The sequence below is a fragment of the Meles meles genome, chromosome 16, assembly GCF_922984935.1.
Source record: "Meles meles chromosome 16, mMelMel3.1 paternal haplotype, whole genome shotgun sequence".
NCBI lineage: Eukaryota > Metazoa > Chordata > Mammalia > Carnivora > Mustelidae > Meles > Meles meles.
Genome location: NC_060081.1, coordinates 82,817,737 through 82,832,991, shown reverse-complemented (window position 1 = coordinate 82,832,991; position 15,255 = coordinate 82,817,737). Strand labels below are relative to the sequence as shown.

General features: G+C 61.3%; 1 protein-coding gene across 10 annotated transcripts in view; it reads right to left on the bottom strand.

Moving 5' to 3' along the window:
• Positions 1-15,255, bottom strand: part of MYT1 (myelin transcription factor 1) — a 59,673-nt gene that overhangs the window by 24,448 nt on the left and 19,970 nt on the right. For all 10 annotated transcript variants that reach the window (XM_045980214.1, XM_045980210.1, XM_045980216.1 and 7 more), the window contains 6 exons: positions 10,828-10,882; positions 9,948-9,978; positions 5,414-5,476; positions 4,543-4,769; positions 2,391-3,275; positions 461-595 (listed from right to left, as the gene is read on the bottom strand). In XM_045980214.1, coding sequence (XP_045836170.1) covers positions 461-595; positions 2,391-3,275; positions 4,543-4,769; positions 5,414-5,476; positions 9,948-9,978; positions 10,828-10,882 — 1,396 coding nt within the window. The remainder of the gene's footprint in view (positions 1-460; positions 596-2,390; positions 3,276-4,542; positions 4,770-5,413; positions 5,477-9,947; positions 9,979-10,827; positions 10,883-15,255) is intronic.

Sequence of the window (15,255 nt, the reverse complement as noted above, 5' to 3'; positions counted from 1 at the left end):
ATGTGAGGTCTGCAACCTTGTGGGAGGATGGCAGCTGAGAGCAGCAGCCGGGAGGGCCCGCCAGCCTCAGCCCGGTCCAGCCGTGCTCCCTCCCACTGTGGCCCCGGCCTCCCTGGGGCGGAAGCCAACTTGCCCTCAAATCCCCCGGTGGTTCTGTGATCTGCCTTTGAGACTCCTGTTCGCAGTTACTGCCTCTAGGCTGGAAGTGAGGACAGGCCCTCTCCCATGCCCGCCGGAGCACAGGCGACTGGCTGTCCCCTCACAGGCCTCCTGGGGCCCTGGCACGGGGCTGCTGTCTCAAGGCAGATGACTGGGCATGCTGCACACCCCAGCCTCGTAGGGCTCAAGGTGGGGCATCTGGACAGAGCCAGTCCAAAGGGACAGGGCCCTGGGTGACCCCTCCTCCACAGGAACACCAACCAAGCAACAGAGATGGTCTGAGTTGTGCACAGCTACTCACTCTCTGGGGGGATCCTGTCCTTGTGGGGGCAGCCAGACAGGCTTCGGTGGTGAGGGTACAGCCCTGTGACGTGGCCGGTGCCGTCACAGCCTGGTGTCGGACACTTGATCTCACGCTTCTCGGCTCTTGAGGGATCTAAACACACAAGATGCATCAGTCCGTGCAGTGAGAAAACTGCGTGGTGGGTGGCGAGTTGGGAGGGGGATGGGACAGCCATGCTCCTTCATTCACGGCGTCCGGAGCAGAGTGGCCAGACCGCCCAGGTACCTGGGAGGGACCGGGGCTTGGTCATTCTGGGGACACTGGTCCACAGTGGCTGTCCTCATGGAAAACCCTCCCATGTGACAGGATGGGCAGCGAATTCAGGAGGAGGCTGCTGGCACCCTCTCCCCCACTCCTGCTGACATTGTGGGAGCCTGTTGGCTTCAGCATTGGGGCCATGCCTCCAGAGCCCCCCGAGCCTAGAGTTCCAGCCTCTGCACAGAGGTGAAAAATGGGACCAGCTCCTTGCCGGGACCCGTCCTTTGGATTTGACAAAACGAGGACAGAGACGTTAACTTGCCAAAAGCCGCATGACTAATATAGGCATGGGCAGAAATTTCAACTCAAATCTCAGTTGCTGAACTCAAGTCTAGGCTCTGTGGGCCAGGAGATGTCCCTATAGGATGTAAGGGCCAGAAGGGAACACCTGTCAGGACACGATGATCCCCAGAGCATAGCCGATGTCCCAGAGAAATTCCTGGGTGCAGCCGTCCCCTCCAGGAGAAGCGGAGGTCACACAGCCACACTCAGAATGCCTCCCCCAGGCACGGCAGAGACCTGGGGCCCCAGGCTCTGCATCTCCACGTTCAAATGGGCAGGAAGCTGGACATCCACCAACCCAGCAGGCAGGGTCATCCCCAACCCGTCCCCAATGCCTGCTTCCAGAACACGGGCTCTATCTAGGGCTCGGGCTGCATCTGACCCTCGGCATGAGCCCCGTCTCTCCCCTGCCCGGTGCGTCCAGCTGGGCCGTCTTCCTCACCCTGAGGCTCCGTCCCCTGGGTCCATGCCCTCAACTCTGTCCCTGAAGGCAGACCTCCCAGTGTCCATTCCCATAGGTCTGAGTCACCCTAACAGCCAGGCCTGTGGCTGTCACTCGGCTGGTGTCCCCCAGCCACACACGGTGTCCCCCAGCCATGCACACCTCTGCCCTGATCCTGAGCCCCAAGCCCACTGCCTGCAGACTGACAGTCTACACAGGCTCCAACGCCTGTCCCTAAATTCGGATCACCTTCATCTGGGTCTCCTTGTACCTGTGTCCCCTCAAGACCTTGCCAGTCTGAATCCGAGCTCTCGAGGAGCTCTCCCCACATCTGAGCCACCCTGAAAGGTGACAGTTCTCCTCCAGGTTGAAACAATGTCCTCATCTGTGTCCCCTCAGCATCTGCCCCAAGCTCATCTCATCGAGGTTCCCTAGGAAATCTGCGCCCTCTGTCCCCACTCACCTACCAACTAGGGTTCCCCAGAGCTCACTCAATGTCTCTACGACCCAGCTGTGTCCCCCCAGGGTCTGCCGGTGTCTCTCCATGACCACGGCCAGCCCCCAAGCTGCAACTGAGCTGCCGGAGCCGGCTGACTGTCCCTCCTAGCCTCCGCTCCCCCCCCCCCCCAGGAGCTCTGCTGCTCTCTGGATCGCCCCGCAAGGGCAGTGTGAGCCCATTCCCTGCATCCGTGGCCAGTCTGTAGCTACGTGTAAGTGTGCCCTTTGTCTGCACCGGTCAGCCCTGCCTCCAGCCGGTAAGGGCCTCCGCTCCGGACACACCTCTCCCTCAGCCTGCCTCTCCATGCCCAGTGGGGACGGTGGGGGGACGAGCTCTCCCCAGCCCCGGCGGGGGTGGGGGACGGGGCGGTGGGAGGGAGCAGGGGAGGGCCCAGCCCCCAGGCCTACCTTTGCTGCAGTAGTTCTTCCGGACGTCCAGGGGCCTCACTGCCTTCCCGGGCTCCCCGGGGCCCAGCTGGCCCTGCTCGGGGGGCGGGCCGCCGGGCTCACAGACGGCTTGTACCTGCTCAGCCTTTAGGGCAATAGCCTGCTCCAGGAGACCCAGGTTCCCACGCGTCATCACGTCGTACATCTCCGACTCGTCAGTGACCGCGGACTTCTGGGAGCGCGCGTCCTCGTCCCGGCCGTCGTCGGAGCGCTCCTCCCCCAGGATGGAGTACTCGGGCTTGGGACTGGGTGAGGCCGGCGGCCGGGCTTCAGGGGCCTTCTGGCCGGGGGCAAGGGGGGCATCCTCCTGGCAGATGACCTCAGGAGCGACCTCCTCCTCCTCCTCCTCCTCCTCCTCTTCCTCATCCTCCTCCTCCTCCTCCTCCTCTTCCTCTTCCTCCTCCTCCTCCTCTTCCTCCTCCTCCTCGTCCTCCTCCTCCTCTTCGTCCTCCTCCTCGTCCTCCTCCTCGTTACCCAGAGCAACTTCCCTCTTGCTGGACTCCTCACTGGCCACACCCTCCACGGCCTGGGGACGGAGCTCCTGGGGGCGCTCCCTGGTGACTCCCGCCACCTGCTCTGGATCCTCTGGCCGGAGGAACACGTCCTTGTCCCCCTCGTCACTGGTGGCCCCTTCCTCAGCCTCCTCCTGAACCAGGTGCACAACACCAGGGCCCGGCTCGGCCGCCTGGCCCAAGTCCTCCCCCACTAGGGTCTCTACGGCGATTTGGCCCAGGTTGAGGAGAGAAGTGGCAATGATCTCCTGGTAGCTGCTGTAGCCGCCCTTGGCGGGGCCTGCAGAGCCGCCGACAGGCTTGGATCCGAAGTGGGACTTGACGGGGCTCCTTCCTGCGCAGAATCAGAAACGCGTGTAAGAGCCCAAGGAGCGTCTGCCCCAGCCTGGGGGCACGGCGGGGCGGGGCGGGGCAGGTCAGGCCGGCTGGGCCCTCCGCCGGGCTGCAGACAGACCCGCTGTGAACTTATCTGAGGAGGAGAGGGGTCGCGCTTCTTCTGAAGCTGGGAGGCTCCCTGACCCCGGTTACTAACAGCCCCTCCCTTTAGGGCTACTTCCTCTAATCGGGCAAACCTGCATTTCATAAAATGTCACTTAATACAACAGATTCTAAAACGTGCTTCACAAACACAAAGCAGAAAAGGAATTTATGTTTTTAAAAGACACACGTGTACACGTCTGAGCTGCCACGACCTCACTGTGGTGAAGGCTCCCCACACACCGGCCTGTGGGGCGGTCGCAAAGACCCCCCGGGTGTGGGCACCTATTCCAGGGGGCCCGGCCGGGGCTGCTGCCCAAACCCCGAACTCCCTCCTCTGTAAGAAAGCGGGCGGGCCCGAGCTTCCTCCCTAGAACCCCTTGGGCCACACCCCACCGCAAAGACGACCAGAGACGCCTCAGGAGGGAGGCGAGCGTGAGGGCTGTCGCTGAGAATTGGCTCCAAAAGAAAGTAGGAACCTGTCTCGGACCGTGCGAGGCCAGAGGACACAAGCACCTTGCTGCTCTGGGGGTTCGGGACCTCAGGTCTCAGTCCCACTCCCAGGACTGAAGTCTGCCAGACTGGGGGGGCACATGGACACTTCCCTCCGGGACCCAGGGCCACTTTCCCACCAGCATTTGCCAAAGTCTGGGCCCCCCCGGGAAGAAGGCTCAGCGCGGAATCCCTCCGGGTCCCTTCCCACCCCGGGCTTCCCTGAACGCCCCCACAGTCCCACCTGACGCTGAGCAGACCCCCGTCCCACCCCAGCTGCCCTTCCCTGGGGCCAGGCAGAGGGGGTCTGTCTGAGCCCCCTTCCCCCACGACCCGAGGCACAGCCCACGCCCATCTGTCCGTCCATCTCTCCTGTACACACACGCATGCACACACACGCACACACAGCGTCCCCAGAGATGTGCCCACAGGCCCCTCCAATGCCCTGCTCCAGCCCCTCTCCAGGAAACCCCAACGAATGTCAGGACAAGACTTCGCTTGTTCTCGGGAAGGGCTTCCTCGGCAGCCCTTTCACTGCCTTGGAGCGGGGCCCCCTCCCCACTCGCAGGCTGTGATTCTCCAGGGCCACACTAAGCGCCCTTTATTTCGGGGGAGAAAGAGCCACAAAGCACCTTCAGCTGGCTCAGGACGATGAATCTCCTCGTCCTCCTCCAGAGCTCCTTCCGATTCATCCGAGACAGAGGCGTCCTTCACCTCGGCGTCCTCACTGCTGTCGCTGTCCGCGCCACAGCCCTCGTCCAGCGCCAGCTTCAGGGGCCGGGACTTCCGTGTGGGTGCCAGGTGCTCAGCCGGGGCGCCCTCCAGCTTCCTCTTCTTGGCCAGCGGGCAGCTCTGCGAACTGGGGGACGGGGACCAGGGCCGCCCTGTCGAGGCTCTCTGGGACCCTCCCGCCCGCACGCCACCCTCAGCAGCCGTGTTCCCCGCTGTGGAAGCTCATCTCTGCGTCTCAGCTAAAAGCCCCACATTCATGACGGGCAGGTCGATGCACTAACCCTTCTGTGAATTAAAAACTCGTGTGCTTCAAACTACACGTCGTTCTTCTCTCGCAAGACCTAACCTCCGGGGCCCCGTCCGCGGCACGCCCCCTGCGCGGCTGAGGCGGGCACCGGCCCTCTGTCGGTCCCAGCCCACTTCCTCCCACCTGGCAGGCCATCGGGTGCCCTGGGCCTTTCCTCTCCGCCCCCAGACCCTGCACACCCTCCCCCACTACAGTCGAGCAGACACAGCGACGACAAGGCGGCGGGACCAGGCGGCGGCTCACAGAGGCCACCCTCGTGGTTGGCCAGTCCGCTCTGCGCTCCCTCCCAACGCCCTCCTCTGGCCTTGTGCCCCCAGCAGAGAGGCCACGGCATGACACGCCACGGCCGTGTTGGCCTCAGCAGCTACAGGCACAGATGGAAGGTTCTAGATCTACAAAAGGGCACAGAGAGGGCGAGGGGCTCCAGCAGCCCGCAGTCCCACTGCTCTCCAGGAGCCCCTTACCTGCGGTGTCTGGAGTACTTGCCCCGGATGTGTCCTGAGCCGGTGCAGCCTGGGGTGGGGCAGCTGCGGGAGAGAAGCAGGGGTGGTCACGCGGGGAAGGACCCGCCGGCCCAGACCCTTCCCCGGGAGCAGGAGGCCGTCTCCAAACAGTGCATCTCAGAACGGCTGCTCGCAGTTCACTAAAAATTAATGAAATAACTCACCCCATTTAAGTAAACGAAAGACTCATTACAATTTCATGAGTGTGTTTAGTTAAAGGTCTGCATGTATGAGATCAAGACCTCCTAGACGGCTTCTTTTTCTGTGCACGAGTCTCCCCACTGCCGGCAAACTGGTGCCGGCTTCCCGGCAGCCAAGAAACAGGACGCGCCGTGGAGCCCCAGAACCAGCACCTGAGGCCGCCCAAGGGCGAAGCCGGCCGTCGCTGCGCTCTGAGGCCCGCAGCCTGGTGCAGGGAGGTGAGGCCCGGAGGGCCTATGACCCGGGGGCGACCCACAGACGTGCGGGGGAGTTGGGGGGGAGGTGGCTGCTGGGCCTCGTGCACCCTGGGGGCCAGCCAGTGCACGGGGAGGAAGGCGAAGCACCCAGGAGTCCCTCCCCCGCCACTGTCATCCAGGGAACCAAACCACGGAAAGCTCTGGAAACGTCAGATCATGGCCATGGGGACTACCACCCAGCCCGGTCTGCCTGGAGTCAGCCCTGTGCAAGGCCGGGATCCCACGGGCTGCCGGGCACATCCACAGACCACAGACAGTAAGAAGCCAACATTCCCTCCTGATCGGGAGTGGCAAGCCAGCGTTCCGAGAAATGGGAGAAGGCATGGGAGGTCACCCTGGGGAGGCTGAGCCCGAGCTCCTCCGGGGAGGGGCCGTCCCAAGATGGGAAGCCCTTGTTTTTTAACAGGCTTGACATCAGGGGGTCTGATCAGGCTCTCCCAGATCCTGGGAGGGAAGAACAGGGTTAGGGTTAGGGGGCACGGCCCCCGACCTCAGTCTAGACACGCCTGATGGTTTCTAATTTGACTGATCACAGCCTAACGGCAGTGCACTGTGGGGCTCCCCAGGCCACACAGGTCACCCTCGTGGGCAGGTCAGGGAGAACAAGACAGTGGACGGAGACAAGCCCCACCCCACCTAGGAGCTCAACAGCACCGTCTCCCTGCTGCCTTCCAGGCTGAGGCCTCCTCGGCTGATTCTCAGTTTGAAAGGAGGAAGGGGAGAGAAGGGAAGAAAGGGAGGGAGGAAGGGGGGGAGAGGACAGGGGAGAAGGAGGGAAGACGTGCCACGTTTTATTGTGGATTTCCTTTCCAGACAGACAGGACTTGCTGCCCCCGGCCGTCTATTCTAAAAATCTATGCCCCACGCTTGCTTTCTCTCTCTCAAGAGCTAGCTTTGAGACTTTTCACAAAAGGTCCTTGTTACTAGGGATTTGAAGCTGAGGTCCCAATTAGCCGATTAATCACTGAGTTAATCAGGCAATTATGTAGCAGCTGCTGTGGAGTCCTGAAGGCCGCTGGCCCTGCCCCCGGATGCATCACCAGCTCTGAGCCACACCTCCAGCCACCAGCTCGCCAGCGTCCTGGCCTCTAGCCCAGGGGGCAGCAGGGCGGGCCGGGAGCCCACATGTCCAGGGCAGGTGAGGACCGCTGTGGGATTAGAAGCCAGAGCCCCTGCACTCTGGCTCCCCATGCAGTGGCCACGGGAGACCCGGTCAAAGCCCAGCGGCGGCCTGCCCACCGCCTGGGCTGCCCGGTTCGCGCCATTTCCCTTACAAGCACCCCCAGGGTGCGTGGGGCCCCGGGGAGGAGGCCAATGCAGCCAGGGCTTCTCCCTGAGCTCCCCGCTGTGGCTCCTGGAGGGTGGCAGGGACAGGAAGATAGGCAAGAGGCTTGCAGACAGCCTGCTCATGGTCCCCACAGAGCACGGTCCTGGTGACAACTTTGCACGTCCAATCATAAGCTACAGGTGTCAAGGGAAGTCAAGGCTAAGGCCAGGAAGATCCAAACCTCAGCCGGAGCCCTGCTCTCAGCTACCAGCCCTCGACAGGACTGACTTCCCTCCAGCCCCCTACAGGCAGGTGGGGCACCCTTCCATTCTAATCTGTCCCCTGGGCAGGAGCTGGCCACTGGCTCCGAGGAGGCCCTCCGATGAGGTCACACGGCTGGGAGGGAACCCAGATGCAGGTGTGACAGATGGGCGGCTCTCCTCTAACGTGCTCTGGAGGGAGCCCAGCAGGCGTCTGCAGAGGGAAGCAGGTGTCCGAGCTTCCCACCAGCCAACCCCTCCAACAGCCTCCAGGCCGTGCGACTGCAGGTGGACCCAGACCAGGACCCAGACACAAGGGTCCCGCCGTCCTTCCCATTCTTCCCAGATGCAAAGGAAAAGTCACCAGGTCCATTTGCTTTCTCTTGGGTGCTCAGCGTGAAACCCAGGGCACAGAGAAGCAACGTGGGCTCCAGAGGCAGGAGAAGGCACTCAGAGCCCTGGCGGCTCCCAGTCAGCCTCCTGTTCAGCTCAGCTCCTAACAACGGCCGTGCCACTCCCGAGAGCAAGCAGCCTCCTGGGAGCCTGCTCGAGCTGGGAAAAACAAACTGGATGGGGATGCCGGACTCTGGGACAGGGAGGCCTCCGTCCCTCACCCGTGGAGCGAGTCCCACCGTAGAGCTCCCCTAACTCGGTTCTCCCTTCCAGTGGCTTGTGCGTGAGTTTATCTAACACAGTGGCATCCTTTGCAGGTCACGGTCTCCCTGCGCTGGCACCCTGAGCATAAGCCTCACCAGGACGGGGCACAGCCACGGGTGGGCCGGGCAGAGGTCCGGCTTGCGGCGTCTGCCATTCTCACGGCATAAAGTGGCCGTGGGGTTGGTGTGCACGGATAAGGAGCAACAGCCGCGACCCACCATAGACCACAGCCCCAGGTGGAGCTCACGGCCAGCGAGCGCCCAGGAACGCAGGAGTGACCCGCACCTTCCAGGCAGGACACAAGCATCTCTTCAGCACGGAGGACCCCACTCAGCTCCAAGCAGCCCCGAACCTTGAGGACTGTTGCTCAAACATTAGACATCAACGCATTCGTCCCTAGTTTCTCCACTAACACCGGCAACATTCTCCCTACTGCCGAGAACGGAGGCTGAGACCTCACGGCGAGAGAAGGTTCTTGCAGGACCCTCCCAGGGCTGGGTCCTCTGAGAGAGCTTCAGAACAACACCGTCTCGAAAGTCGTTTTTGTTCTACTTCAAAATTAGGAGAGAAAGGTCTTTGGATCTGCCTTCGCAAGTCACTCCATAACTTTATCTGTTGCCAAAATTAGCTGCTATTTCCGAAACCCAGAGTGTCCTTGAGTCCCGTGGCCAGCCTCCTCCCCTTCGCGGTCCTGAAGAGGTTGTCCGCTGAGCATCACGCACCAAAAGACGTGACACCTCCTCCTGGAAGCCTTCTGTCCCCTGGTGCCTCTGGCCACCCGCCCAGGGAGCACGTTCTGTGGACCTTCCCCCAGCCTGGTTTGGCGGCCTTCCCACTCTCTCCCCGTGAGCTGCCCGGGGCCTGGGGTGGTACACGTATGACCCAGCTCTTCCGGTCAAATTTCAGTCCTCCAAGCCTCGGTTTCCCCACTTCCCCCACGGGGTAGAAATAGCAGCAGCCGTGTGTCCCGAGAGCGAGACGAGGCCGGGCAGCCAGCGCAGGTCTGTCACAAGCGCTTGACATTCTGGAACCATCCATGAGCACCACTTCCCTTCCCCCTTTCCTGTCAGAGCCGGGACACCTGTTCCTCCTCAGGAAACAGGGGGTCTGAGGGCTGGTTTTCCTCCTCGGTTACTGAGCATCGCCAGCCCTGTCTACGTAAAACAGCACTGAGGACCCAGGCCCACCGAGTCTGAAGTTCCAAGGTCGTGTGGGTGGTTCTGGGACAACCCTGACGCACGGGACTTGGGGGCTTCCTCTCTGGCCATCCAGGGGCCAATCCCAGGACAGAAGCCAGCAGGTGGGGGCAAGTCGACCTGGCCCCTCCTACTTGGACCTGGCAAATCCCTGCTGTGGGCTGTCCTCCCTTCCTCCTCAGGATGCCCCTCCCGGTGAGACCTGACCTAGAATCTGGAAATTCACAGAACTCAGCCAGCACAAGATCACCAGCTCACCAACCACGGTCAGCACCTGGGGTCTGTGGACCACTGGGGACCTCGGCAGCCCTTTCCCTCATCTCTGCCCAGATGGGGCCTCTGGCCAGCAGATGCAAAACCCTTTTTGATAGCCCCCTAATGAGCACCTTGCTGCTGGCTGGGGGCCACAGGGACAGGCAGGGCTGGTAGTGACCACGGGTCAGCACATCTGTGCCCCTGTCCCAAGGCTGACTGCGTGGTGGGGCCAGGACAGAGGTGGGAGAGAGCAGAGGCGAGGTGAAGGTAGCGGGACTCGTGGCAAGGAGGAAAGGGGTCCCAGGGGGCAGTTGAGCCTCCAAAGTGCCCCGTGTGGGACAGTGGGGTGTTTGGGGTCACGGGCATGCGAAATGCTGGGTGCTGGCAGAAAGCCTTTCTTACCTGAGGTCGGCACCTGTGGGCTCTGGGGGCACTGGGTGAGAGAAAGAGAGAAACGGAAACACATGTAGCAATCCGAACTGGAAAGGCACGAACAGAAAAGAAGTGGAGACAATCCCAGTGAGAAGGGAACCCCACCCCTCCCTGACCTCCTGGAATGTGCCGCGGAGCAGGGGGGCGAGCTGCCGCCCCCCATGCTCTCCCCAGATCCCCCCGCGAGAGGTTGCTGGCCTTACAGAGGGGTCAGGCGTCCCAACCAGTCCCCGCTCTCCAAGCCTTCAGGACCAGCAGGAAACTTGACCCAGCAGAGAAGCCTGGGCGGGGAGCACCAAGCGGCTGGTCCCTGGTGATGGGGCCACGCTGGGCAAAAGCGCACCGGGGTCCCGCTGAGCAGCCCACGTGGGAAGCTCGGCACTCGGACCCCTCCCCACACCGGACGTGCAGCTCTGGCCCGGTGTGTACTTAGGGAGTCGGGGAGGTGAGCCGGCCAAAGACCCCCACCCCCTGCCAGCTCAATCTGACAAGCCTCCCCCCCCCGTGTCCTTCTGCACTAGGACTGACCTCCCAGGAGGGCAGGAGGCTGTCACAGAAGCCTGGCAGCATTCCAGCTCCAAACGGAAAGGTCTCCTGAGGGACCTTTGCCTTCCCCACTCTGTGGGGCCGTCTACCTGCTCACCCGCACCCCAGGCAGGTTGGTCTGGACCCCACCGCAGGCCTCACAGGCTCCAGACACCATGGATGGACCCCAAGTGCTCAGCATCGGGGGGAGCCTCCCAGGGCCTGGTCACCGATGTGGGCTTCTGCTTTCCTGAGCAACATGGCGTCTGTTGCTTCCGGACCTGGAGTTCACAGCCACACTGGGCTGGGAGGGGGCGGCACTCACCTCGGAGGGCCTTGGAGCGCGTGCGAGCCCGTTTATCCTCATTTTCTAAGCTCATCTGCAAGCAAAGACAACTGGGATGTTAATGGAGGCCAAGCCCAGGACCGCCCGGAGGCTGCGCAGGAAGAGAAGACGCAGGCCGGCCAGTGCGGGGCAGGGGTTTCGGTGGGGAGATCCCGCCTCCCGGCCCAGCACTCGGACCTCCCCCTGCCCCCACCTCCCCACTCCCACAGGAACCTCCTGCAGGAGCCCTTGCCCCGTTTGCCGGATCCGGACGGGCGGTAGGGCCCCCAGCGCACGGGCTCCTGGCCAGCCTGGGGAGCGCCACCCCCGCTCGCTTGGGCACCACAACTGGTCCCTCACTGGGCCCCAGAGCGCAGCTTCCCACGGGCGTGAGGGCCCCAACACACGGGGGTCACCCTCCTAGAAGCAGACGGAGGGACTGGAACGGGTCTCCTCCACAAAGCGTCCAGAAAATGAATTACTTCGATGTCTACCGCGTGCCGTCCTGGAGGGAGCCCAGGGACCAGCGGCCTGAGCCCAGGGACAGGACGTGCTCACTAAGGGTGTGTCCCCAGAAGCGGGGCACCAGCACCCAGTGAGGACAGAGAGCACGTCCGGCACATGACATGATAGCCGCCACACAGCAAATGTAAAAGGACACTTGACACGGGTCTTAATACACGAACCTCACCGGATGCGGCCTACCAGACCGCTGTCACCTCAACAGTGACCTGCAGAAAAGTCTCTGAGTGGGAGGCCGTTTTCTGCTAACACGCAGCGACCCTGCATGTCTGCCGGACCCACGGCACATCTGAGTCGGGCCGGCTGCGTGCCGGGCCCGTGGCCCCCATGCTGGAGACCGTGGCTCTAGACGTGGGAAGCAGTCTCGGGTGGGAGCCAGCTTCAGGCAAGAACACGGGCCGAGGGGCACGTGGACAGGACCCACAGGCCACCCTCCTAGGGATGTCCCTTCTCCCAGGAGTGGGTGAGTGGGTCCTCCTGAGGGGGCAGGGCAGCCCGCACAGCGCAGACCCGTCACACAGTCTGACGGCCCTGTCAGAGCCCGTCAGTGCACCCCCACCCTCCCCGACCCTGCCCAATCCCCATGGGGAACACGGTCCACATAGTCCAGTGGGGGAGTCAAGGAAGAGCCCTCAGGAGGGTGAAGCCCACGATGGACAAGCATCATGGAGAAGCCCAAGGAGGGGACCCTCCCGGGGCCACAGGTCCTCAGGTAGAATCCCAGACCGATGTCACCCATGACACATCCGGCCAGACATAGGGACAAGGTAGGAGGTGGGTGGGACAGCGGAAGCCCCTTGTCTCCGAGGTCGGGGGGAGGGGCCTCTATTTGGCAGGAGGTGTCCCATGCAGCCCCTGAGCCCCACCGGGCTCACCACCTGTCCCTGTGGTCGGGAAGGGGATGGAGCGATACCACCTGTGCCAGGCCACAGCCAAGGCTTGACAAAGGCCAGGCCAGACAGCAGAAGGAAGAGAGGAAGGGCGGCAGACTCAGGCGTCAGAGCCTGGAGGCCCGCGAGAGAAAAGCCCGAGCTCGGAGGTACGGAGGCCCCTGGCAGGAGGGAAGGAATCCCCCCCGTTAGGAAGACGAAATCTGCACAGTGAGCCTCCCCACAGGCAGTGGTCACGCACAACAACATATATGACGTGTTAAGGGCCAGAACTCACACCCGGGGGTTATCCACGCAGCCTGCGGGCCCCGGCAGCAGGCCTACGACCGCACTCTGGCGGCACGGAACAGAATCACTCTAATCTCGGTTTTTAAAGCAGAGGTTCCCCGCGGACTAGTGACTCACATTTAAAGTGAAGAGAGGAGCAGGTGTCAAAGGGACTTCATTACGTTTATGAGCCTTCAAATATCATCTGCGCGGAGCCCGAGCGCGTGCCTCCCGACACGGCCGCACAATGGAGCTGATGTGTCTGATTGCTGGGCGCCGGCTTTCAGCTGAAATGCAGTCGGCAGCCTTTTTTTTTTTTTTTTTTTTGGTCAGTTTTCCCAAGGAAATTGGCAATCATTCTGCTAGGTTAAAGCATGCCTTGGCAATTTGGATTTCCTGCAGATAAATTATTCAAAGAGCAGAGAAGAGAAAGGGCTGCGGGGATGCGCACTGGGTGCTGCTTGCGAACTGCGAGCTCCCCTGGATGAAGCTCGCAGCTGGGACCTGCACGCTGCCCAGCACCTTTCCATTTGCAATGTATCTGCGCCAGATGGCCAAAGAGTGAGAAGTTCTCTTCCGTGCATGCAGCTTTGGTTCTAAAAGGGGGAAAGAAGGAGCCCAGCACAGGAAGAAACACGGGATCGCTCTTTAACACGAGATGAGTCTGCGCGAGGGGGACATGGGACCTCAGTGACGGAGCAGGGAGACTCTGATTTCTGAGCTGTTGGGAAGGAGCGGTGGTGGCTGCCTCAGAGCGTCTGGGCAAACACACCATAGCACCAGCGCCACTCCACGTCCCTCGTTCTCCTTCCCCGCGAGCGGAGCACCCTGCCGGGGTGCGCTCTCCGCTGGCCTCCCTCCCCGTGTTGTAGACAGAGGACCAAGGCCCCTGAGGAGCACCACAGGGGCTCGGGCCCCCACCTGGCTTCCTGGCAGCCCCCCAGGGCCTTCTGTCCCTCACCACACCAAGATGGGCCCCTCATCGGCGCAAAGACGAGACACGTTCCAACGTTTCACGGATTTACTTTTATGAACCCTTCACTTTTTCCAAACACAACGCAATCACGTCTCTATTTTTGCACGACCCAGAGAGGACAGAATGACCTTTCCCCTGGAGGGTAAAAAGGCCCCTTGTCACAGCCAGGCTGGCCTTGGTGCCCATGCTCTCTGTGGGGCAGTGACCTCTCCGGAAGGTGCTCCACGCCCTGCCCCTGAGAGCTGCCTCCACTCTGCCACCAGGAGCCTGTCTCACAGCTTCCCTGCGCTCCTCGCGCCGTCACTCCGCCCTAATCATGGTCTCACCAGCTCCGTCTTCAGTAGGAAAACCACGGGGAGGGGAGTCGTGGACAAGCGCGAACGCTTCCTGCTTTGCCACAGCCCTGAACCAGAGAATTCTCTTCCCCTCCTTTTAACTGGCTTTGTTAGCACCATGTGACGGGCCTCACTCAAGGAGCTGTTACTATTTTGTTCTGTTTTGTGGTTTTTTATAAAGTCAAGATTCATCACAGAAGCTCTTTTTAATACAAACGTTCCCACAACATCCAAGACCGGCTCCTTTTCAAACCCATCTGCGGAGCACCCTTGCCAAAATTGGGTTCCCTAAGTTGGACATTTACAAACTTGGGGACCAAAAAAGAAAATGCCCGGGAGGTTGGGGGAACAGGTGGTGGGTAATGGAGAGGGCACGTTTTGCATGGAGCACTGGGTGTTGTGCAAAAAGAATGAATACTGTTACGCTGAAAAAATAAATAAAATGAGAAAAAAAAAAAGATAAAAAAAAAAAAAGAAAATGCCCTAATTATGCAGCCTTGAAACCCATAGCTTTGTCTGAATTCTCAGAAACTCACTCAGAAGCCGGACACACAGCCAGGAAGAAAGCAGAGAGGACAGATTCTCAATGTCTGACAACGGCCAGTCTGAGATTTTTCACGAAGTGTCCAATGAGGCCCAACAGACTTTATGCCAATCTTTGCCTTTACCCTCAAAGGCCGGGTCTGCCCCAACCCCCCACCCTCCCCAAGTGCAGGAACATCCGTGGTGGCGTCTGGAGGGCTCCCCCTGCCCCTTCTCTCATGCACTCCCCTCTCTCCCTCTCTCACGTCTTCTGGGCTCTTCCCAGGCCCTCACAGCTCCTCTCCACCCTCTGCCATGTCCCTGCTCTTCTGCTTGGACAGCTAAGGGTGGGACAAAGAACAGAATTCATGCTGAGGTTGTCCTGGCCTCAGCAGCCAGACAGCAGGGTCCACAGCCCAGGGGAGAGCTCAGGAGGGAGGGAACAGTTCTGACTCACGAGCCTGGGTGGGAGTGAGGAGGCTCAGGGGGTCAGTGAGGGCCTGAGGGTCTTAGGGCTGATGCCCTCCAAGTGGGAGCAGGAAGCATCCGTGGGTGGCCTGGGCCTCCCTCTTCCCACCCTCTCCCCCTCAGTCTCCATTCTGTGCCTGTTCGCTTCCTGCATGGCCCTCCTCTCAGTGTGAAACCAGCTCATCCAGTCATGTTTTCAAGGTCACCGCCTCTCCTGCAGTTTCACTCACTGCTCCGTATGTGTTACGTAAGGACGGACAGACAGATGATGATGTTGGAAATGTTTCTGAGGTCCTGGAAGTGGGGAACACGGCCAGGAGCAGTCAGAAGGGGCTGAACCAGTACCAGAGCCTGAAGCGGGCCAGGGTTCCAGACTCCTGGCCATAGGGGACATTCATCCCAGCCCTGGGCTGGAGGAGGAAACAGGTTAGGGTTCCATTTTATTTAG